Here is a 24,515-nt window from a genome sequence, read left to right as displayed (position 1 = left end):
TGGGAGACCTGCAGGAGCCTAAAGCAAGAAGGGACAAATGGAAACTGCCCTCCTTACCTTACAGAACAAGACAACACCATCAATTATAATTCTCCAGGAAACACATCACATGGATAGTAACGCTAGGCTTCCTAAACATCCATGCTTCAATAACCTTTTCACAGAAGCTGGAAAATTCAATTTTAGAGCCGTCATCATTATTTTGGACAAAACAAGAAGGGAGGATATATTTTTGTGAATTGAATGATGGACACTTATACAGTATGGTCAAAGCAAAGCAATTCTCTTTTATTTTTAACACATTCGAAATGCGATTCCATCTTTTGTTACTGCACTATCGCCTGGTGGATTCCTGTTGGTGGGTGCACCCAGGGAGTCAGGGACTACAACTATTTATCTCCAGGTCCTATTCATTCTTACAATTGAATTACCATATTTTTCCGTGTATAACATGCCCTCATGTATAAGACACCCCCTATTTTGGGGGACTCCAAATTGAGAAAACGGGGGAAGCTTGTATCCGCATATAAGATGACCCACAATTCTGAACACAATTTTTTAATTAAAAAAACCTAGTCTTATACACGGAAAAGTACGGTATGTGCTGGATTCTGGCCCCATAGAGGTGCAGCTATAGGATGCTAAATTTTTCCTAACACTATGTCAGACCATTCATCTCTATGGGCTACGCTGCAACTTAACTATGACTCATCTGTCCAATAGGTTTGGAGATGAGACTCAAATTTATTTAACAGGAAAAGCTCCATGGAACGTATTGAGAAATTGATAATGGAATATATTCCATTTTATTTAGGCTCAAATCCAAATTTAGCTATTGTAGGGGATGCTATGAAGGCCACAAACCAAGGGTGTGCATAGCTGTAAAAAGAAAAATTAATAGGATAATCATTCTAATCAAATAACAGCTTTTACATTACATCTCAATTTTGGAAATTAAACAAAACACCACAGCTTCAAGTAAAGCGTATAGGCAATTATTACTCAGTCTAATGAAAGAATGTGAAGCCTGAAAAACTCAGCTACAAAATCTTTAAACTTTTTTAATCAATGATTTTATCAGGCTGGGAAATGAAACTCAAACCCCTTAACTGATATGAAGAAGAAAAAATGCAGTAGTACCTCGGGTTACAAACACCTCAGGTTACAAACACTTCGGGTTATAGACTCCGCTAACCCGGAAGTAGTACCTCAGATTAAGAACAGAACTTTACCTCAGGATGAGAACAGAAATCACGCGGCAGGGGCAGGGTGGCGGCGGGAGGCCCCAGTAGCTAAAATGGTACCTCAGGTTAAGAATGGTTTCAGGTTAAGAATGGACCTGCAGAATGAATTTAGTTCGTAACCAGAGGTACCACTGTATGCACATTTTCCTCTCTCTATAAAAAAACAGAAAGGTGGAGTATTTACTGACAGTCAGTAATTAATGAAACCTTTACCAAATAGTATTCTAAATTAAATAGTTCCTTGAAACTTAATGAAGAAAGCATACAAAACTAGCTATCCGTAAATTATAGCCTATCACTGATGATTAAGGAAGAATATTGAACAAACCTATTTCAGCAGAGGTCAAAACTTCCATAAATAAATAGACAATCAACAGGGCTCCCAGCCCAGATAGCTTTTGGTGCTCATTCTACAACAAATTCAAAGGGAATTCAAATGCATGTCTGAAAGGTGTTTCTAGTGATACACTTAAATGCAACTTGTGGATATCTAATAAAGGTTAATGCTGGAAGATTCAGGACAGATAACAGAAAGCATTTAATGCAGTACATAATTAAATTATGGAACCTGCTTTCTCGGAAAGCAGTGATGGCCACCAACTAGAATGAATTCAAAAGATAGTTAGATGAATTCACAGAGCATAAGTCTATCAATGGCTACTAGCCATGATATGCTCTGTCTCTATAGTTTAGAAGCCATATGCTTCTGAAAGCCAGTTGCTGGAAACCATAGGAAGGGAGAGAGCGCTTGTGCTCCCATCCTGCTTGCTGGTTTCCCACAGGCATCTGGTCTGCCGCAGTGAGAACAGGATGCTGAGCTAGATAGGGACGCAGGTGGCGCTGTGGTCTAAACCACTTAGCCTCTTGGGCTTGCCAGTCAGAAGGTCAATAGTTTGAATTCCCAAGATGGGGTGAGCTCCCATTCCCCTGTCCCAGCTCCTACCAACCTAGCAGTTTGAAAGTATACCAGTGCAAGTAGATAAATAGGTGGAAAGGTGGAAAGGTAAACGACGTTTCCATGTGCTCTGGTTTCCGTTTTGGTGCTCTGTTGCACCAGTAGCGGTTTAGTCCTGCTGGCCAGATGACCCAGAAAGCTGTCTGTAGACAAATGCCAGCTCCCTCGGCCTGAAAGCAAGATGAGCGCCGCAACCCCATAGTTGCCTTTGACTGGACTTAACCATCCAGGGATCCTTTACCTTTTACCTTTTATTTACTGATGTAATACACCACTAAATGGCAGCTGTTAGATCAGATAAACAGACACACCCATCTGAAGATTAATTTGCCCAACATCTTCCTGCTTCATAATTTGAAATGGTACCAAACATTCCAATCCACTTTAATAAAAGAAAGTTTGACATTTATGGATGAGAAGGAGAGGTCCTGTTTGATAACTAGCTAGCAGACTGGGGTCTCATGAGTTATCTGTGATCAGCACACAAGTGAGGAAACAGTTAACCGTTGCAAAATATATATGTATGTATGGTCATTTCCTGAGCTGCGGGGTGCTGCCAAAACAACATCTTCTCACTTACTTCCCATCCCATCACATGTGGCTCTTGCATGCTATGAACTACACACCAAAGCAGGTAAGTGCTACTTTGTCATCTAAAACCTACATTCTATGAGATACGTGTGATTTTTCATGTCCCTTGTTTGATCCTAAGTTTTCTTGCAGTGAATTATGTCATGTCTACCGATAAGACCATCACTGATGGCTTAACCAATTGCACATTGCTATCAAAGCAACTTGCATAACAGCTCGCAATCAACAACTAACTCAGGGAAAGGAACTGTGTTATTAAACAGCCACAAGTATTATTAAGATTAAATTAGGAACTGCTTTTTAAATTAAATTAGTTGTGTATAAGCTGACTATTTTAAAGCAAAGTTGTATTGCATTTAAAACACAAATGATTTAATAAACCTTTCTGTACTTGAGACAGGCAAACAAATGAAGTAATGATTTGTAGCAATTTTGAAACTGCTGTTCTAGCGGGGAAAGAGTGTGGGAGACAATCATTTCGCACAACCCCTTTAAGAATTATTAGTATGTATCTTTATCAGGAAAGCAACATTTTCAGTCTTTTAATCACCAGGAAAGCAGAACTTGGCTGCTTGCAGAATTCAACCGCAATTTTTAAAATCACAGTGCATAAAAGCAAACTTTGCTTATTGTCTCTTACATAGGCTAAAACAGTTTGTCGAAAGTGGCTTTTACAGACAACTCCGGTCTATCCTCTTAATTGTAAAATAATTGCCAATTGCTAACCTATGGAAAATTTCGGGTACAGGAAAGTTTTTACGGTTTTTAGTGCTCCTCTAAGTCCACTTCACCATCTGTGTACCATTTTGGAATAAGCCAATCTGCTTATCTGCCTTTAATGTTGTTTTTATTATTAGTTCTTTAATCCATTCTGTACGTAGTGGTTGGAGTTAGGGAGACCTGGCACCCTACACTCAGGCATGAAGCTCACTGGTCGATTTGGGGCCAGTCGTTCAAGCTAACCAACCATATTGTGTTGTTATGCAGGTAAAATAGGCTTCTTTAAGTAATGATGAGATAGAAATCTGACAAGATTAAACCCATGTACTCTTCGGCTAGTTGGATACATGCAATAGTTTTTAATTGACTTCTCATGATATATGTATACCTACTCTGCTATATCTGGTACATGTGCATACTGACTGGTGTTTAGGCACATCCTTGATGCACATTATATATATATGCTGCACATATATGTATATCTTATAGATCAGGCTTCCTCAACCTCGGCCCTCCAGATGTTTTTGACTTACAACTCCCATGATCCCTAGCTAGCAGGACCAGTGGTCAGGGATGGTGGGAATTGTAGTCTCATCTGGAGGGCCAAGGTTGAGGAAGTCTGTTATAGGTTGCACAGTGGTTTTCTTTCTTTCTTTCTTTCTTTCTTTCTTTCTTTCTTTCTTTCTTTCTTTCTTTCTTTCTCCAAACCTCCAGCCTCTGGAGCTGGTCAGGGGGTGCTTCTCCTACCCCTGTGGGGCAGTTTGAAGAGGCACCTCTCTTTGGGGTGGGGTGGGTCAGCTCAGAGACCAGGGGCAGCAGCTGTCACTGTCCAGAGGACTCCCAAGGAGAGGAGAGGAGAGGCTGAGGGAACACTCCACAAGGGAGGGTGGTTGAAAAGGGGTGAGGGGCTGTCAGCTCTGCATAACATAACATAACTGGGCTCCTGGGCTCCACAGCTGCAGAAAGAATGTAGTTGGTCAAGGCAGCCATGGACCCAAAAAGGATGAAAACCTCTGTATTAGTACATAGTTACTTTTGGGGTTTCACTACGAAACAAATACTTGCAGTACTTGAGTATGGTGTAAATATCTTTGCCATCTCCTGCAATTTATTTGTAGAGGACCTCAAATAGCATTTTAGTGTTGCCGCCATCCCCTACCCTCATTATAACGTTGGCTGGTATATTCTTGCAAAACACAAAAGCACCAGGTGCAATGCATTTTGTGGGAAGACTGTGATTTACCATATACATAGTTTCATGAATGAAAAAAAGGAAAGTTTGGGTTTGGATAAGCAAAGTACAGCTGTAGGAAACCACATACCAGTAATCAGAATAAACTTCCAGGCAGCTGAAGTTGGAGTAGTCACCCAGGGGAAAGATCATGAGTATAGTCTGAGACCATGTTTGCACCATCAGTTCACACAAGTGGATTCAAAAGAAGAGAATACTTCGTTCACCAGGAATCGTGTGACGACCTTCCTGTAGTGAGGATATCCCCACCAATAAATCTCCTGCAATATTCACTGGTATATAGGTGTGAATATTGCACATTCCTTCTGTGCATGCAAGCCTACTATGGTACACACAGGAGCAATACAGATGTGAAGAACAATGCAGGTAATATATTTGTGCTACACCATACACAGTCTGATTGCCTTATACTGCAACTAGTATCATTTTTGTTCTCTTGGTTTCTCATTTTTCCAATATGAAATTCAGTTCTCCATAGTTCTTGGCATTTTTTTCAAAAGCTCAGCATTTTAGTGTCTATTTCTCCCAATAAAGACAATTTTGTATGCAGTTTTGATGAATGTATAGATTTCTGCAAGCCATTTCTCCTGATATAATGCACCGTTCTATGTAATTTTCACTGATTTCTTCATTTTTATGCACATTTCCCCTGAATATATAGATTTTGGTAAATCAGTGTGGATTTTGAAGGATGGCTGAGGTTCAGTCAGGGCAAATTTGATAGATTTGACTTGAAATGTGAGAGAAAAGGCAGCGGCAGCCCTGCTGCAGCATGGTATTCTATGTGCTTCAGGAGCCATGCATGTCGATCTAATCATGTGACTGTCTTTCACAATAAGTGGCAAGAGAGGGGTTTATTCGAGTGGGCAGCAAGGGTAAGAATGTTAGTTATGACTGTGCAAACTGCAACAGAAGTATTCTACAGGAACGGTTTTCCTGTATCATCAATGCATCCAGCAATATTTGTGTATATGAAGGGAACACTCCACTAACTAAGGTCTATATCACCCAGTAGTAAGAATGATCACCACGCTAAGGATAGCCCCACCCACTTTTTCAGAAGTATTAACTCATTTATGGGTGCAGGACAAGTGACCCAAAGCCTTCGTCCTATCTTGTCCTTGTTGCAAAGTGCATGTGGCAAAAAAGGTGTTTTCAGACTTAACTGCCCCTTGTTGTGTTGGAAGTGGTCACTTCGGAGCTAATTCACATGTTACTTCAGGCTCTACCCCACCCACTGAAGTTGCTCGTTGCCATGAGCAAGATCTAGAAACTACCCATTAGTTCACAGATCTCAACTGCTAGCACAGCCTTCAGCATTCAAGGGTGTTAGAGATCACCAAAGATTAAAGAGATAACATTTAGAAGTCCACAGACAAGGATTCTTTGCATGCAATCTACAAACTGCCTGACACTCCATATTGCCAAATTGTAAGGTTTAAATGGAAATTACCTTTCCATACCCTTTATGGAAACACTAATGAATTTGAAAAGCTTATTTGGTTCAAGTTAAAGCAGGCTTCCTCAACCTCAGCCCTCCAGATGTTTCGAGACTACAATTCCCATCATCCCTGACCACTGGTCCTGCTAGCTAGGGACCATGGGAGTTGTAGGCCAAAAACATCTGGAGGACCAAGGTTGAGGAAGCCTGAGTTAAAGGCTTGGTCTTGCATGGGTGGGGAACCCTTTTCAGCCCTTACAGACAACCTTCTAGGGACTGCCTACCGGTAAAAGGTGGGACTAGAGGCAGAAGCAGTGGAGGCCACAGCTATAGATGTGGTTCTTATCTTTGTACAGTAGGCTGCATTCTGCCCATGCCAAAATCAGAGGTATCCCACCCACACCATGCATCTCTCCATCTTCCAACCAGGCAAGCAAGAGGCATTATGATAGTTCAATGACACAAGTAAAGGCACCTGAGGAAGGTGGGGAGCGTAGACAGTGAGAAGAGTAGTCTACAGAGTTCTGAGGGGACAGAGTTCTGAGGGTCACTTTTGAACCCCTGGAGTTTACTGCCCCAATCCAAGACCAGCCTCAGAATTTCCACTTGAGATAAAAAGGCTAAATAGATATCCACCCATTCTGTACTTAATTACAGCCTTGATTTATCCTTCTGAGGTAGCTGATTTATCGTTCTGGGGCAGTTATCCAGAGTTTTGGAGCATGTTGCCAGCTGTGTAAGCTGATGATACACAGCTCTACTTTTCCTTTACATCCGCAGGTGTGGCAGTGGATGTTCTGGACCATTGTATTGCCTAGTCATGAACTGGATGAGAGCCAATAAACCGAAGCTCAATCCAGATAATCCCCATTCAACAAAATTGCAGGGCCGGATTTAGATTTGATGAGGCCCTAAGCTACTGAAGGTAATTGGGCCCTTTATATGTCCAGCTGTCCTTTGTCAACAACAAATTGTCGCTGTTTTTTGTGTTGAATATATGCTATATGGTAATTTATGGAGCTAATAGGTCCATAATAGGTATCTAAAGCCATTTGCACATGTTGCCATGCAACCAGTCCATGCAGAATGTAGGCACCCTATATAGAGAAATGAGCAAATATTTCAAGGAGCAGGCTAGCAGGCGGGGCCTATACATCATAGGAGCCGACACAGCACAAAACAAAACACTGTTGCTGTATGCAGTTTTTATTTTATTTGTTTTTTATCTTATATTTTGGAAATGTACATCCAGGTTTTTTCCTCTTAAATTTTTTTGGGGCCCCCAAGAGAGTGGGGCCCTAAGCAGTAGCTTGTTTAGCTTACACGTAAATCCGGCACTACATATGCCTCTGAGTTGAAATGTATCAGGTAACAGCCAACTAATTAATACTCAGAGCAGACCCACTGAAATATGTGTACTTAAGTTCACTAATTTCAATGGGTCTACTCTGAGTAGGGACTCTGATAAGGGACTCTCTCTCTTTAGTTTACAGCCATATTCATTGAGCGTATCCGTTTGTTAGCAAAACAGGGTTTAAAGGTTACTTTCAAGTTTCCACTCCAGTTTGTATACAGGTTTTAGCCGTGCACCCTCCAGTGTGTGCTGCACTTTGATACAAATCATTGCAACCACTTCCTCATTGCTCATGGCTTCTGCTTCACAGCTTTACAACACACCCCAGCATTCAAGAGAGAGCAGCGCCCGCGCAACTGCCACACTGTTTTCAAATCACTCTGCAAGGTGACGGCTCCCACGTGGCAAGTTGTTTGTGTGCAGAGCTGCCACCAGCAGATCAGGCGATCCTCTGCATGATGGCTCTGGGCCTCAAAGGTGAGGTCTTACAGTGCCGCGGAGAAAATCAGCCATTGTCCACTGCACAAAGGCAAATGCCACAGGCTGCAAAGATGGGCGTTCTGTGGCAGCTGCTATATATGCACCAGAATTGAAGGTTTTTATTTTTAGAACACTTGACTCCAGATCATCGCTATTTTGGGGTGGGATCCAGAAACGTGCCGGTACATTCTGGTTCCGCAATGAAAGTTGATTTGGTCTCTTGCTCCTCACACTGCGACCTTTTTGCAGTAAAGAAAGTGACAGGAAAACGTACTGGCTATGCTTGATGAAATATCGTATAGCCTCCTTGCAAATCAATTAGAATGAATGTCTGTGGTATTTTGGACGCGGGTGGCGCTGTGGGTAAAACCTCAGCGCCTAGGGCTTGCCGATCGAAAGGTCGGCGGTTCGAATCCCCGCGGCGGGGTGCGCTCCCGTTGCTCGGTCCCAGCGCCTGCCAACCTAGCAGTTCGAAAGCGCCCTCGGGTGCAAGTAGATAAATAGGGACCGCTTTCTAGCGGGAAGGTAAACAGCGTTTCCGTGTGCAACTCTGGCTCGCCCGAGCAGCGATGTCATGCTGGCCACGTGACCCGGAAGTGTCTTCGGACAGCGCTGGCCCCTGGCCTCTTGAGTGAGATGGGCGCACAACCCCAGAGTCTGGCAAGACTGGCCCGTACGGGCAGGGGTACCTTTACCTTTACCTTTACTGTGGTATTTAATCTCTCCCCACAAACGTTTGTCTAAAAAAAGAAAATCTGGATAATTGCTCATAAACAGTAAGTCTGGAAGTGACCTTATCTTTCTTCTCTGATGGCAATCAAAGGAGAGGATTTTTGAGGTTGTGTACATACAACACATTTAAAGCACATGGCTTCTCCTGGGAACTGTAGTTTGTTAAGGGAGCTGGGAATTGTAGCTCTCTTAGGGGTTAACTACAGTCCAGGATTTTTTTGGGGGGAGGACTGCTTTCAATGTAGTTGACATTTAAGCATGATCTCTCTGTGTGTTTGTCTATTGTATATTTTTCGGGCAATTAGGAAGTGGGGTATGGAAATTTCTCAATAATAATGTTGCCAGAAAGATGGTTGTTGGCTCACTCATTCCCGCTAGCATTCTTTCTTTTGCAATATAGTTATATACGTAGTCATATTGGCTAACCAGGAGTAATTGCTGCCCCTGGATGAAAACTTTCAGTAATGCAGGAGCTATTTACCTTCATTTTGTTCAGAGCCTTGATTCAAGGAAGGAAGGAAGGAAGGAAGGAAGGAAGGAAGGAAGGAAGGGAGGGAGGGTTGAGGTTGATTTTGAACAGAGAAATGGTTGAGGGAAGAAGCTGTTTATCTGCTTCATTTTACTTACAGAGAGTGGCCCACAAAGAAGTATGTGAAGCCCCTACTCCACTATCCCTCAGCTTGGCACAGTGGAATATTCTCGCCATTACCAGGAAAGGGAGGCCCTCCTGCGCATCATAGAGTTAGGTAGAATCTACACACACATATAAAAACACTGTGAAAATGCTTTTAAAAAACCATTTTGAAAAATGCATTGAATTTTGCATTTTGAATTTTGCATTTTGAATGCATTGAATTTTGCATTGTCCCATCCAGTGTCGCATTTGTATATTCCACTTTACAACACATTTAAAATGTTTTATTTGCAGTTGTGTAGATGAGTCCATAGTCTGTGGCCTGCCTCACTGCAAGGCTGTAGAGTGCAGGCTCTTTCACAAGGGGCACAAGCTCTTTGTATACATAGGGATCGGGCTGGAAAAGTCCTTAGTCTGTTTGATTTATTGCCACTGAAATTCCAGATCCATCAGGCTAGAATCTAATTTGGCCTGTTTCCCAGCCAGTCCTCCAAGCATCTCATTCCCCAGCATTACATTCATTCATCTGTTCATCTGTTCTGGGCAGCTTCCAACATATATAAAAACATAATAAAACATTTTTAAAAACCTTCCCTATACAGGGCTACCTTCAGTTGACATATTGGCTGGTTAACTCCATGCCCTCCAACATTTCTTTGATGAAAATAGACATACTAAGGAAAAGCGGGACATTTAGGGATCAAATCAGAAACCGGGACAGCTTCTGTAAATCTGGAACTGTCCCTGGAAAACAGGGGCACTTGGAGGGTCTGACCCCCCCCCCCATTTTTTTGTATATGGATCAATGTATATACAAGAAGCGAAAGGGACATAGAAAACTAGATCACGGCATTACAGAGAGAAAATTCTAGGAAGAAGCACTGGAGCAAACACAGTTCTTATTTCTGTCTCCTCGGAGTATGTGCTTATGGACACGTTCTGAAGAAAACACAAACAAAACGTGACTATGGTTTCCTCCAAGTGATGGGTCTAATCCTGATCTAATCCTTTTCATTTCTCTAGTGTTAGCATAGTGATTCTGCTATACTGTTGCCCTGTTTCATTGCCTGTATAATATAATACTCCCTTAAATGGAGCTACACTAAGTCCAGCCTAAGTACCTCTAGCCTTTTCACCCACAGGAAGTCTCAAAGCCTGTAGGGTGGTGATGCCAATTCTGACAAAGGGTTAAAATGCAAAATGCACTCAAAAAGCATTTCCACGCCCTGCATTTGGCAGCATTTTACCTTCTATGTGGTAACACCAAGCCTGACCACAATGTCCCGTTTTCAACAAATGACTTTTGCTAAAGGAAAAGTCTGCCACTTTTCAGTAGACAGCGTAGGTTATATGGTTTTCCTCTCCGCTCCACCCTGCCAACCCCTTTACAATGGAAATAGTTTGCTTGTAAATATATACCGTACTTTTCCACACACACACACCCCGTGTATAAGACCTCCCCTATTTTGGGGAACTCACTTTTAAGAAAATGAGGGAAGATGGCCCCAAGTTGTTGAGCCTCTCCCCCCACGCAGCTGCAGGCAGGAAACACTCCCTAGATCATTTCCTGCGCGCAGGAAGGGAGTGTTTCCCTCACGCAGCGGCATCGGGGGAAGCTGCGCACCGCCAGCCAGCGCCCCCAGATCGCTCCCTGCTTGCTGCAGCATCGGGAGAAGCTGCGTGCCAGTAGCCAGTGCCCCCACATCACTCCCTGTGCACAGCAGCAGCCCCCATGCCACTATCTGTGTATTGGACGACCCCAGTTTTTTGACATTATTTTTGTGTCAAAAAACCTTGTGCAATACACGGAAAAATACGGTGTAGCCAGATCGAATAAAGACACCAGAACGCAAGTGCATGCATTCGGTCGCCAAGTAAAAAACAATCCTAGGCCACATTCACACCAACATTTAAAGACCTGCAATGCCACTTTAAACAGCCATGGCTTCCCCCAAAGCATTCTAGGAACTGTGTAGATTCATAGAATTGTAGAGTTGGAAGGGACCACGAGGGTCATCTAGTCCAACCCCCTGCAAGGCAGGAATCTTTTGCCCAATGCAGGGCTTAAACCAACGATCCTGAAATTAAGAGTTTCCTGCTCTACTGACTGAGCTATCTCATAGTTTCTTAAAGGTGCTGAGAGTTGTGAGCAGGCTTGTTTTCCCCCTCCCATAGCTATAATTCTCAGAGTGGTTTAGCAATCAATCTCTCTTCACAGGGAACTCTGAGAATTGTAGCTCTGGGATAGGAACAGGGCCACCCAAGAATTCTCAGCAATAGTCAGGGGTTATGGAATTGAATCAACAACCATGGGGAGCCACCACAGTGGCCAGCCCTATTTTATGGAGTTTTCAGCCTGAACCCTTCGTGAAGCTGTCCAGGATGCCACTGAATTCTGAAAGCCTTGCCTCATCTCAATCTCAGTCTACAATTTTTGCATTGGGTCAGAACTAGGGATGGGCGAGAAACTTGGTTTAGTTTGAATTTCAATATGAACCTAACTAATAATGCACTTCCCAAAACGATATGTGAACCGAAACACAGCTATCTTTTGAAATTCACACTTCTCCAAACTTTGCGATGCAGTTCGCCAATCAAATAACATGCACAAAAATACATATATCTGTGTGAACAATATATAAAGCACATTATATTAGAGAAGTTTCTTGCAAAACAATGTGCATAATGTGAGATGTTTGCACTAAAACGCCAACGAATTTTCACATTAACTAGTTAAAATAAATAAATAAATGGCAAGCCGGTGCAGGAATGCGCGAAACTGAAATTAAGATTGGCAGAGTGAGAAACTCAAATTGACATATTCATATATCCTTAGTCAGAATCCTAGAACAGAGCAACTTCATTCACACCAATCTGAGTGCACCTTGTCCTCAGTAGCTTTTAGCGGCTGATTCGGTGTTCCCAGAAGTGTGTTGTTTGCCAGAAGCGTTATTTGCATAGTTATTTGAGGTTCTGCAGTGAAATGGCTTCTGAACTTTCTTGATGACAATTTGGTGCAACGACCAGGTTATTTTAGTCCTGAACAGCACGTGCATGCTGTCTCTTTGGCACCTGTTGCTTTTGCATCCTTTCGTGTACCACATTCAGAAACAGCCAGGCTCATGCAAATCTTCTTTTGCACCTTTCATCAAAAACATTTGCTGCTTGGGACCCCTTTGGGAGGATGGGCAGGAGAGAAATGCAATAATTCAATAACAATAACTAGGGGATTCACCCCTGCTGGCTCCACTCATCAACCCCCCTGCCCCCATTAATGTCCCACAGATTTCTCTTCCCACTCTAAGCTTGCAACTACTAAGCTCGCTCTTCACCTCCCAAACCCCATTTCTGAAGCCGCTTCTCCCTCTTATTCTGCATGCCCATGCCTCCCCCTCTCCCAGCATCTATTGCATCTATAGTAAGTTCTCCTTTGAGAACTTTGGTTGTTGACTTGACCTGACTCTCCCTTTCCATGGCAGCCATTTCTGTGCCCTCAATCTGTGTGAGTAAATAATAATAATAACAATCAGTGTCTCGCATGCCTGGACAGATGTTTCTCAGTTTGTTTTTAAAACTGTGCACCAGACAGTTTGCACATGATATAATCTATGAAAAAAGGAAGTCAAAAACATCAGCAGTCAAAAACACTCCCTTTATCTTGTGATGCACATGACCCTGTAGAAATATTTCCTGTCGCGCTAGCCTAAATGTTTCATTAAGTGTACTGCCATGTGCTAGTGAGATGCCCACCAAATGGTGGGAATGTGGATGGAAATGAGGCCAGCATGATGGACTGCAGCTGAATACATGGGTGAGTACACAGACCCAGATTCCCCCCCTCCAAAAAAATTGTTTTGGATCCTCTTTCTTTCCTTTGACCCATTTACTTCCCATAAATCCCCTTGGGATTCTTGCCTCTGTCTGCGGCTTGATAAGCACCCTTATTTCAGCTGCCTTCTTCCCTTTCCCCTTTCAGTACTATTCCACTAAAGAGAACAGATCCTTGTTCTTCAAAAGCCCTGCACTGTCATCCAATTATTTCTCAGGTAATAGATGTTCGCATCTTTATGCCCGCACTCATTCTTGGCCCTTTGTGGTGTAGTGGTTAAGAGCGATAGACTCGTAGTCTGGTGAACCGGGTTCGCGTCCCCACTCCTCCACATGCAGCTGCTGGGTGACCTTGGGCTAGTCACACTTCTCTGAAGTCTCTCAGCCTCACTCACCTCACAGAGTGTTTGTTGTGGGGGAGGAAGGGAAAGAAGAATGTTAGCTGATTTGAGATTCCTTCGGGTAGTGATAAAGCGGGATATCAAATCCAAACTCTTCTTCTTCTTCTTTGCTTCCAGGTCTATTAAGGATGACAGCTTTTGCACCTGTCCTTAGTGGGCAGTTAGTTGCTAAACATGCAAATAAGATTGAGGTGACAGTGGTGATTGGTGGACTGGTTGCTGTTGTAAAAAGGGCATAGCTATCTCTCTTAAGCAATCTGCATGACGGATGGATGTGTGTAATGAATATCGTGAAATGCATCTGTCTATGTATATGAGGACCATCTTGAGAAGGACAATTATTTCAGCTGCAGTTCTCCTCCCTCATATCCTTTCCCTTTCTTGCCTGATTGCTACTTCACTCATTCATCTGTTGGACCCAGCAAAGGATTGCACAAAAGGAAAGGTCTTTGGCCACCAGTTCTGGTCTTCAGAATTCAACTTCAGTCGGGCAATGTGATAGATATAGCTTACTCTTGGGTAATGGGTGGCCTATGACTGCTTCTTCTTTTTCTGACAGCCACAGGCTACTTCCAAGGTCTTGGACTTAGATGCCTTGCTTCGAAATCCAAAGCACTATTATTTTAAAAAGCAAAACACTGTTCTATCTAAAGATTCCTGCATTGCAGGGGTTTGAACTAGATAACCATCGTGGTCTCTTCCAACGCTACAATTCTGAGATTCCGTCTTGTATATACCCAAAGCCTTCTATCTGGATGTTTTCTTTTGCCCCGTTTTTCTCTGAGAGACACATTATGGTTTCTCATAAATAAAATGAATTAATCATGCAAATAACAGAACAAAATGTTTCCCCTGTAAATGAATGTTTTGAATCTCTTCACATTTTTTTCTAAGAATGTGTCAAAGTACTTTTAACAGTGAAACCAACAAGCCAACATCTTGTTGTCAACTATCTTTGAAACATTAACGTATTTCGATGAAAAAGTACTTCGGCACAGACCTTTTTAAATGCGCAAGCAATTGGATAAATAAATCCACAACTGTTCTAGGACTCATCTATATAGCTGCAAATAAAATGTTTTAAGTGTATTTTACCGTAAGTGCAATATACATGGCGATGGTGAGCCTTATGAAAAATTCAATGTATTTTTAAAAACATTTTTTTAAAGAAGCATTTTCAGAATGGTTTTTATATGTGTGTAGATTCCACCCTAGACTTACCATTTTCATATTGCCAATTACTGTCTGAAAGAGCAGCGGATATACAAATCAGGTGTATTTGCAGAACTGGCAGCAGCAGGGTCATATGTTAAGGCGTGGTCCAACAGAGGAAACCACATCCAAGCTTCCTTTCACATCTCTCTCCCCCCGCCTCCCCACATGCAAGTGCTATACTTCATTTGGTTTCTCTCAAGCAGCACGAATAGATATGAGACAAAAACACACAGTGTGTTATGTCTTAGAATGGCACACCAGAAATAGCTGGTGCAAGTCTCAGCACCTGGTTCAGGGCGGTGCCTATGCCTAGGACCCCACTTCTGAGCTTTGTTGTGGGGAAGGCAGCATCACATCAAAGAGGGAATAATTTCCACAGAAGGGGCCTTGTGATGACTGAGAGGCATTGTGAGGCATGTGATTTCACATTGAGCATCTGCAACAGAGCAAGCTGCCTCCTGTACTCTGAATATGTTTGCATAGAAGAGGAGAAATCTGGAAGGTCTCACTTTTGGAGCCATTAAATCAGAGGTTGCCTATCTTTCTGGACCAGCGAGCACATTCTGAATTTTGAGAAAGTGCTGGGGCACTGTCACAAAATAGCTGGTGTGTGTGGCATAACACAAAACTAGAGAGGTAGCCACTCCTGTAAGACAGCTATGTCCTGCTGGTCCTGACTAATAATAATAATAATAATAATAATAATAATAATAATAATTCTATTATTTATACCCCACGCATCTGACTGGGTTTCCCCAGTCACTCTGGGTGTTTCCCAACAGAATATTAAAAACACGATAAAACATCAAACATTAAAAACTTCCCTTGACAGGGCTACCTTCAGATTTCTTCTAAAAGTCAGACAGTTGTTTATTTCCTTGACATCTGATGGGAGGGCGTTCCATAGGGCGGCTGCCACTACCGAGAAGGCCCTCTACCTGGAGGAGATCACACCCTATTTCACATAACACACACACACACACACACACACACACACACACACACACACTGTTGCTGCATAAAAGCAACAGAGAACATTTCTCAGTACCAGGGGAAAACACACAAGGTGGCTAAACCACACTCCCTCTCATTTCACAGAAATCACTTAGAAGGTACCTGCACATTTTGCCACATAACTTTCTTTTTAGAAAACCTAGAGACTTACTTTAAAAAAGAAAGAAACAGCCTTGAGCCAAGGGGCAGCAGTGAAATCTATATGGGCAGCAGCTTAGTGACCCCTGCCCTAAATGTTGGCATGTGTAGCTTGCTTATCATTTGAGGGATGCAGAAAGAGGAACCTTCCAAATCCTCCCTTCTATACAACTGTTAAAAGTTATGTATGATAACAGTACAGGAAGCTTGCCCCACCCCTCTGCATTACTTTACTTTACAGTGTTCCTTTGCAGAATGAAGCAGCAAGATGAAGCGACTTTTCACCACTAGTGTAGGCTCTCCAGCCTGCCATCTGGTGTGGAAGGTTCAGGTATTTACCTGCTTCTTGCAAAAAGCTGCCTGCTATTTCAAGCAGCATCAAAGAAGCATCCCTTGACCTGTTCCAAGCAGCAAGCTAGTGCACCTCCTCTTGAGTAGGTCTTGGAGAGGTTGCACTGAATTAGTTGTCTCCTTTCTAAGCTCAAAAGCCAATACATTTAATTTCAGTACGATGATGGCATAGTATCTCAGTAAATATCAACAGTGTGCTCACACCCTGAGTCCTGAATGACAGTTCTGGTCACTCCATTAGCTATATAATGTTTAATATTTAGCATTTAATCTTTTCTAATAAAATGCGCTTGTGCATGACTCAAGTTGTAGCACAATGATATGATGCTTTTCATCAAAAGATCCGCACTGTGGTTTGAAGATTTCACTACTTAATCAGTAGCTGTGAGGATATTTTTTGGTCTGTTTAATTTACTTTGCATTTGTCAACACACAGATGTCATGTGAAGTCAGATATATGGGGCGAAAATCTCTGCCTTTTACATCTTTGGCTTAATCTCTGAGGTTGACCTCTCTGTTTTGGCAATAAATGTTGTATGGTTATAATCGCTGCCATCTTCAGTATTGGTTACATGAAGAAAGGAAGCAATCTGTCACTTGACCAATGCAAAGAAACCACAACAAAGTCTGCATAACTGATGGACCCTTTCCAGTCCTGTCATTCTGTGGTGGTGGTAGTGACAATAATATAGTAAATTGCCGGGAACCCAACAAGTCTTTCATTACGGGCAGATCAGCCCCGAATTCTTTACAAATGTTGGTGAAAATGTACCTTTGTCAACCTGGTTGGTTCTAGTTCCACTGAAACTGGACCGGTTTAACAGAGAAACATTAAGGATTTGGGACCACGTATGCCAAAACGTCTGAGCTTCCTAAATGGTGGAACTTCTCAGCTTCCTAAATTGGATGTTTTATTCAAACCATAGGTTAAAAATAATGATTTAGTAACTTTTAAAAATGTCTACTCTACCCACAATAAATCCTCACCCCAAACTGAGCCATCTAGGTATGAGGGTACAAGAGGGGGGTGGTTCTGGTCTGACACTACCTTTAAACACGCTCATAGACTTGGGACCTGTGAATTTGAGTAACTCTCTCACATCAAATGCCCCTATATTGCTCTTGCTTCAGCAGTGAATCAGCTCAGAATGAGAGGAAAGGAGACTTCCAATCCAGACAGACCCACCCATCCTCCCCCAGGGCTGCACAAGTAGACGGAACAGGCAGACACCCAAGTGCCTGCTTAGCTGCACATGAGCTGTTTGGAAGGAAGAGGTAGCAAATGGAAGTATCTGAGAGTTGGCTAGGGACCCAGACAACTAGTGTGGAGATCTCTAGTCCTGGGGACGCCGAGATCTGATGGCTCCTCAGGGCACTGGCAGTGCAAAGCTCTGCTGGGAGGCCCTGAACTCCTTGCTCTTTATCTGCAGAATGAAACCTCAGGTTTTGAGATCTGGGCATGGCTGAGCCATGGCATTCTGCCATCGTTTGAGGGGATGTGGGCAGTACCTGGGGAGAGCGCCTTCTCACCTGTGGTACCCTGCATGCAGAATTTTCTCATCAAAAGGAGAATTCTTAATTAAGTCTTAAATAATTAAGTGAAAGCTTTCAATCTCTTGAGGGTTTTAATTCCTACTGAAATACACAGAGAGAGTCCTACCTCCCCCGAAACATCTTTCCCATTCACTGCAATGGACAGGCCAGCTCATGGCATCCAACCCTTTGAGTATACACTGATCAGCCCCTCCGTGCTACCTACCTATAATCTCAGGGTGTGCCTATTGATGCAATATTGCATTTTTGCACTGCTTGTGTTTGTATTATGTTCATAGCAGGAACAACTTGCTTTTGCATTTTACTTATGACAGGTATAAGAATCATGTAAGTATTTTTTACTCAACAATCTGAAGATATCACAGTATTGCATAATAGTAAGATATAAGGGCAACTTGGTGGTGGTGGTGATTTTATATAGCTGGAAATGGATTTAGCCATAAAGGAAGCTGGAAAGTTGATGTGAATCGTTGCTACATGTTGTTTTCACTTATCTCTTCTCCACCCTAGGTTGCAGACCTCAGTCACATGACAGAATTCTGCAGAGCCTCAAGCGCCAACAAGCCCATCATACGAAATGCATTTAAATAGTACCAATTCAACTCTGGACAACGCAACCATTAACATGCTCCAGAACCAAGTCATCATGGTTGCCTTGCCAGTTGTGTACTCCCTGACAGCAATCATCAGCATCCCTGGAAACGTTTTCTCCCTCTGGATACTCTTCTTCCACATCAAGCCCAGAACCACCTCGGTCATCTTCATGATTAATCTTAGCATCACCGATCTTGCGCTGGCTTCCTGTTTCCCCTTCCAAATTATATATCACTATAGTGGGAACAACTGGACTTTCGGCAGGCGCACGTGTAGCTTCGTCACGGTGATGTTTTACGCAAACATGTATTGCTCCATAATCACTATGACCTGCATCAGTTTGGAGCGATACTTGGGAGTGGTAAAACCAATGACGTCCCAGAAATGGAGAAGAAAGAGATACGCGATTGCCTGCTGCCTTGGAATGTGGTTTCTTGTTCTGTTAGCCCTATGGCCATTAGAAGCGGAAGACCTGACTTTCGAAGTGAAAGAACTGAACATTATCACATGCTTCGATGTGCTTAAGTGGAAAATGCTTCCTAGTATTGGGGCATGGGCAGCTTTCCTTTTACTGCCCTTCTTCTTCTTCTTCTTGCTCCCGTTTATAGTGACCATAATCTGTTACTTTAGCATTATTCGGAAGCTGATCCAGGCCTCTAAGAAATATGGCAATGGGCAGAAGAACCGATCTATCTACTTGGCCACCATAGTCGTCTTGGTGTTCATCATTTGTTTTGCTCCCAACAACTTTGTCCTGCTGGTGCACATCATCAGCCGCCTCCGCAAACAGGAAGGCTACTACTACATTTACAAACTCACCTTGTGCCTCAGCTGCCTCAACAACTGCATCGATCCATTCATTTACTACTTTGCATCCAAGGAGTTCTATCAAACATTCATGCAGGTGATCGGCAAGAAGGTACCTCTGACGGAAAGCTGGGAAAGTAGAAGGGAAAGCATGTTCTCTGCCAGGACGACGTCAAGATCAATGTCAAGCGGACACGCGGAAGGGGTGGCGGAACATAGACCATGTTTGCAAAGAAGTGAAAGTGTGTTTTGACACCGGGGTTCAAATGGGAAGCGGGTGCCATCTTTGCTCCGTAAAATGAAACCATAGCACTGGTGTCACTGAATGAAGCCACTGCTGGTGTCTTTGGAAGGTATAGATATCAATGAACACCTTGACTGGCGCACCAAAGGCAGAACTACGTGTTACTGGAGAGACAGTGTGCTGCTCCCCTCAAATGGCATTATTTTTATTATTTATTAAATATCCATCCAAATATTATGTTCTCCCCAAACCTCCCTTAAAAGGCAGTAAGCTAATCATGTGAATAAATGTCATCGTGCCATGCATTTCAGTGCCTGCCTCAACATCACCTAGTGATATGGGGCCAGGGTGGAAAAACTATGATATGATGGCAAGGGATAAGTAATATAAATTATGAGGGACTGGAGTAGAGTTTGAGACAGGGTTACGGCCCTTTGTGGCAGCCCAAATGTGCTGTAATGTGGAGCTCTGTCCTAAGGAACCAATTCTAAAAAGGCATTCACTTACTGGCTGAAAATAAATGTTTAACATTCACCACTTTCACATCTCTTTTCAGCTCATTGCAGTCAAGCCATTTGCAACTCAATCCTCTCTGTTTTCACATATTGTGGCTATAGTATCTAGGAAATCTACTTTATGGAGATCTTAATATTAAGCTTGAAAGTGACGCCAAAGGTCAGTGACACCTTCACCCACTTACTTAACTATGAAACATTCAATGGCTGCACTTTTGTATGTGTACAAATACAAGTTCCATTGTCTCTTGAATTATTCTTTTTTTTTATCATTTCCTGCCTTGCTTCTAAGTTTGAGTAATTGTTTTTAATTTCCAATTTTAATTTCCACTTAATGTTGACAATTTGGTCAACAGAACTTTCAAGCTTAATATGGAGGGATCAATAAAGTATATTTCCTTGTTTCATAGACAAGTCAGTGAGTGCAAGCACTACTGACCTTTGGTGGCACTGTAAACAAAAATATTAAGACACACTAGGCAGTCTTACATGAGATTTTAAACTGAGATTTGAGATTTCATATTAAGTGTTTCATTGATGGAATAAGTAAAGGTGTGGCTCATTCCACAGCTGCAATCTTTTCAGAAATCTTCTGGATGATAAGTGCAACAAGCAGAACTAGAAACCAGAAGTGTGAGGACCCTCCAATGTATAATTCATGGTTGTATAAAATGTGAATCTGAGCTGAGTTTAACCCTGTAGCTAATTTTAGAAGTTGCTGAAGCCATTTATAAGATTCTAGTCCTAACTAAAGGTGAATGTTTTGTAAGTTTTTCAGTTCTTTGAAAGTACAATGTTGGGATTTTCTGGGTGTGTGTTTTTCCTATTAAAATCAATATACTGTGGTAAAAAATGGTGAATGATGTCAATTTCATAAGCAGAATTCATTTAATTACATGAAGTGCTTAGAAAAAAATAGGCTGTATTCCTTTACCCAAGCTTTGCTGGAAGTAACCTCCCATGAGCTCAATCGGACTTATTTCTGAGTAGACAAGACATTGTAGGATTGCACTTTATTATCCTGAGGCAGTTATCCAAAGAAAAAGTTTGCTTGCTTTTAAGTGTGTGCGTGTATGTATGATAATTTCAAAAGTCCAAACTTCCACTTGTCCCATGTCCAGAAAGCATGGGTCTGAGCTGTTTTCCACTCGACCTATGCTTCCTAGGCATGGGACCACACAATTTCCCCCTTGCCCCACTCCTTACCCATGGAAAACCAGCTCTTTAAGCAAACAGTAATCTGTGGAAACCCCGATTGCTGTTTGCTCCAAATGAGCACTAAAGAGAAGTTTTCCCTGGGTGGTAGGAAGCAGCGGGTAATGTTACTGCAGTGGACACCTTGTAGAAAAGGTAGCACAGGCATGTCTGAATGGTACTTCACAGAGATGCAGACAAGCAATGCGTGGGGGAAGGCTCAGTGACAAAACATGTGTTTCTCACACAGAAAACCCTGAGTTCAATACGCAGCCTTTCTGAGTAGCACTAGGAACAGCTCCATCTGAAGTCCTGGTGGTTGTTGCTGGTCACCTCTGCAGACAGAGTTAGATGGGTCAATTGTTGGAATAGAACTCCCCTTCTTTCTCACAAAACCCACCCATGGTTACCTCCCCACCATGCCCAGCTTTCTTAATTTCAGGAAGTGTGTGTGTGTGTGTGTGTGTTTATATAGACTCAGTGCACTTTCAGACACTCACTACTTTCAGGTGGGCTTTGTTAACACACTGGGCTGCGCATTTATAGCATACCTTCCAAGCGTGACGGTTTTCCAGGAACAGTCCCAGAATTACAAAAGCCAACCCAGCTTCTCATTTGATCCTGGAATGTCCCTATTTCCCCTGCCACTGCTGCTGCCGAGGAGAAGGAGGAATCAGTGTGTGTCCTGAGCAGTGGCAGCAAAGGGAGCATCCCATTGCTTCTCCGTGGCCTTTCTATGGCTGTTGTTGAAGGCCTACCCACTTCAGCAGCTTGTAGTGGTTGCTGGAGAGCAGGTGAGGAGGTGAGGTTGCTGCCACCAAGGCCCAGCCCTGCGTAAAGAAGAAGAAGAAGAGTTTGGATTTGATGTCCCGCTTTATCACTAACCGAAGGAGTCTCAAAGTGGCTAACAATCTCCTTTCCCTCCCTCCTCCACAACAAACACTCTGTGAGGTGAGTGAAGCTGAGAGACTTCAGGGAAGTGTGACTAGCCCAAGGTCACCCAGCAGCTGCATGTGGAGGAGCAGAGATGCGAACCCGGTTCACCAGATTACGAGTCCACCGCTCTTAACCACTACACCAAACTGGCTCTGAGGGAGAGGCAGAGGGCAGGGCCACCCTGGGTGGGAAGAAAGGGGGAGCGGAGCGAACCTCATGGAGTTTTGATTACTATATTTTTAAGGAACACTTTGTGCATCCATGTCTAAACTTGCCCCTTCCTAAAACTTATTTATCTCTGTGTGTTTGTAAATCTACCAAAGAATAAAATAAAATCAGAATTAAGGATTTTTTTCAGGATGGCACAGGTGGCGGCAATTGCCCTTCTTCCGATAGGAAATGCTTGGGGGGAACAAAAAATGTCAGGGTTGAGGTGGGTAGTTGGGGTACAGTAAGAAATGTCCCTATCTGAAGAATGTTGAAGGGTATCTTATTGAGAGGCCTTACGCAACAAAACCACTTCCCCCCAAAGAATGATTTTTTTATTTTTTTTGCAATAAGGACTGTGAAGGGAAATTGCATTGAAAAGTGTGTGGCGTAACACTTGCTTTAACACAACATCATCTAACCGCCTTGTAAACAAATCTGAACAGATGGTTTTGAAAGAGCCAATGTGATCGAATCTCCCTGAAAACAAACCAGGAAGAATGCCCACGTTTTGTTGTTGCTATCATTAAGCAATCGGGAATAATAATTAAAAAAAAATGCTTGCTAATTCTGCTGCATTTGAGAAGCAGCAGAGATACCTTCTGCCTAGTCACTTGTTTGAACAAATGGATGGGATGTCAGTGCAGCAAGTCCGCAACAGACTGCTGCATGGAACCACCTCAGTGGTGCTTAGGCATGCAAGTTTTTTGGTTTTCTTACAGCGTCCACAGGATGATGTCTTCAGCAAAATGCCATCCCATCACCCCCACCCACAATGTAATTGAGATTTACCACAAGTTTCCACAAGTGCTTCTATTTATTGAAATGGTAAATCTGGATTAAAGAGGGAAATAATATGTGGCAGCATTTTTATGAGGATGGCGTGTGAATCCTGCGCACATTTTGCAAGCATGAGCAGAACCAAGACCACAGTGAGCTGCCACATGGGAGTGCAGACGATTCAGGGGAAAAAGAATAGTCTTAAAATATCACTGTTGAATTAGACTGACCTCTTGTGGTCAATTCAATGAAGAACCCCAAGTGATTTTTCTCCCAGTTGTAGTAGTTCTGGAATTCTGTCACAGGTTGGAAACGTTTTTCTTTCGTCTGGCGTTTTTAGACACTTATTTTTGATTCAGTGTTATGTGTATTGTAATATAGGAATAATTTCATAACATTTTAATGATTTCATTGCCTTGAGTTTTTCATGAGTTGGCAGTTTATAAATATTCCAATGACTATTCCAATGAAACGATAGAAATATGTTAATGTATACATGGGGATATTTTGCATAGGAGATTTAAAACGATTATCTCCTTTATTTAGAGAACATCTAGATGTGTACTTGTTGGGTAGGTAGGGCAGACTTGTGTTCTGTATCACACATAGGAGCCAGTTCCTGGGGGCCGAGGTCCCTTCAGCCCCCCATAAACTATTTGAATGGGCTGGGCCCCCATAGTTGTTGGGCAATGCCATTCAAATGAGGGGGGGTGCCATGTCATGTGATCAGTTATGTGAGGTCCATTATGCAACCACATTTAATCGATTATGCAGTCAAAAAAGTCACCAGTCATGTGCAAGAGGGAGATATCAGCAGATAATGAGGCTTGCAAAATTAGAAATAAAAAATCTTTAGAAAGGGAAAATTCCGCTACACCCACCACCATCCCAGTGGCAGACCTCAGAATTTCAAATTTCAGCAGTGAGAGTCCTCAGTGAGAAATCGGGGGAGCAAAAAGCAAAACTCCACAGCGCCATCTGGTGCCACTGTGTTAGAATGCATAAACAACGAAAATAAAGCAATTTTTCTTTGCCAATGTAGCTGAGTCCTCAGTGAGAGACCCACTAAGATTTCCATATCTCACAGGGTTGGTGAGAAGCTACAAGGAGAGTGAAAATCACTTATGTCAGTGGTAGATTTTGGTGGACTTTCAGTGGCTCCTTGTGCAACACCCAAATTTGATACCCACCCCCCCTCGCGTCTCACAGAATCACCTTCCATTGTTCATCATTGTTGCATTGCCCCCTGTGGCACCCTCTCAGTTTTGCACCCAGGGCAAGAGAACCGGTCCCTAAATCTGCCTGTGTTTCTGTCACCTTGAGTTCCTTGGAGA

General features: G+C 42.7%; 1 protein-coding gene across 2 annotated transcripts; it reads left to right on the top strand.

Moving 5' to 3' along the window:
* The first annotated feature begins 2,678 nt into the window (after positions 1 to 2,678).
* Positions 2,679 to 20,917, top strand: LOC309367933 (P2Y purinoceptor 8-like). 2 transcript variants are annotated; one of them, XM_081907678.1, is made up of 2 exons: positions 2,679 to 2,833; positions 18,415 to 20,917. In XM_081907678.1, exon 2 carries the CDS (start codon positions 18,482 to 18,484, stop codon positions 19,556 to 19,558), a length of 1,077 nt encoding a protein of 358 aa, XP_081763804.1. In that variant the 5' UTR covers positions 2,679 to 2,833; positions 18,415 to 18,481; the 3' UTR covers positions 19,559 to 20,917. The 2 variants fall into 2 exon arrangements, with proteins under 2 accessions (XP_081763804.1, XP_081763803.1); XM_081907677.1 differs by lacking the exon at positions 2,679 to 2,833 and adding an exon at positions 13,071 to 13,214.
* The last annotated feature ends 3,598 nt before the right edge of the window (positions 20,918 to 24,515 follow it).

The sequence above is a fragment of the Podarcis melisellensis genome (genome assembly GCF_964234715.1).
Source record: "Podarcis melisellensis genome assembly, chromosome: 4".
Taxonomy (NCBI): Eukaryota; Metazoa; Chordata; class Lepidosauria; order Squamata; family Lacertidae; genus Podarcis; species Podarcis melisellensis.
Note: the sequence above shows the minus strand (reverse complement) of the source record. Positions and strands in the feature narration are given on the sequence as shown.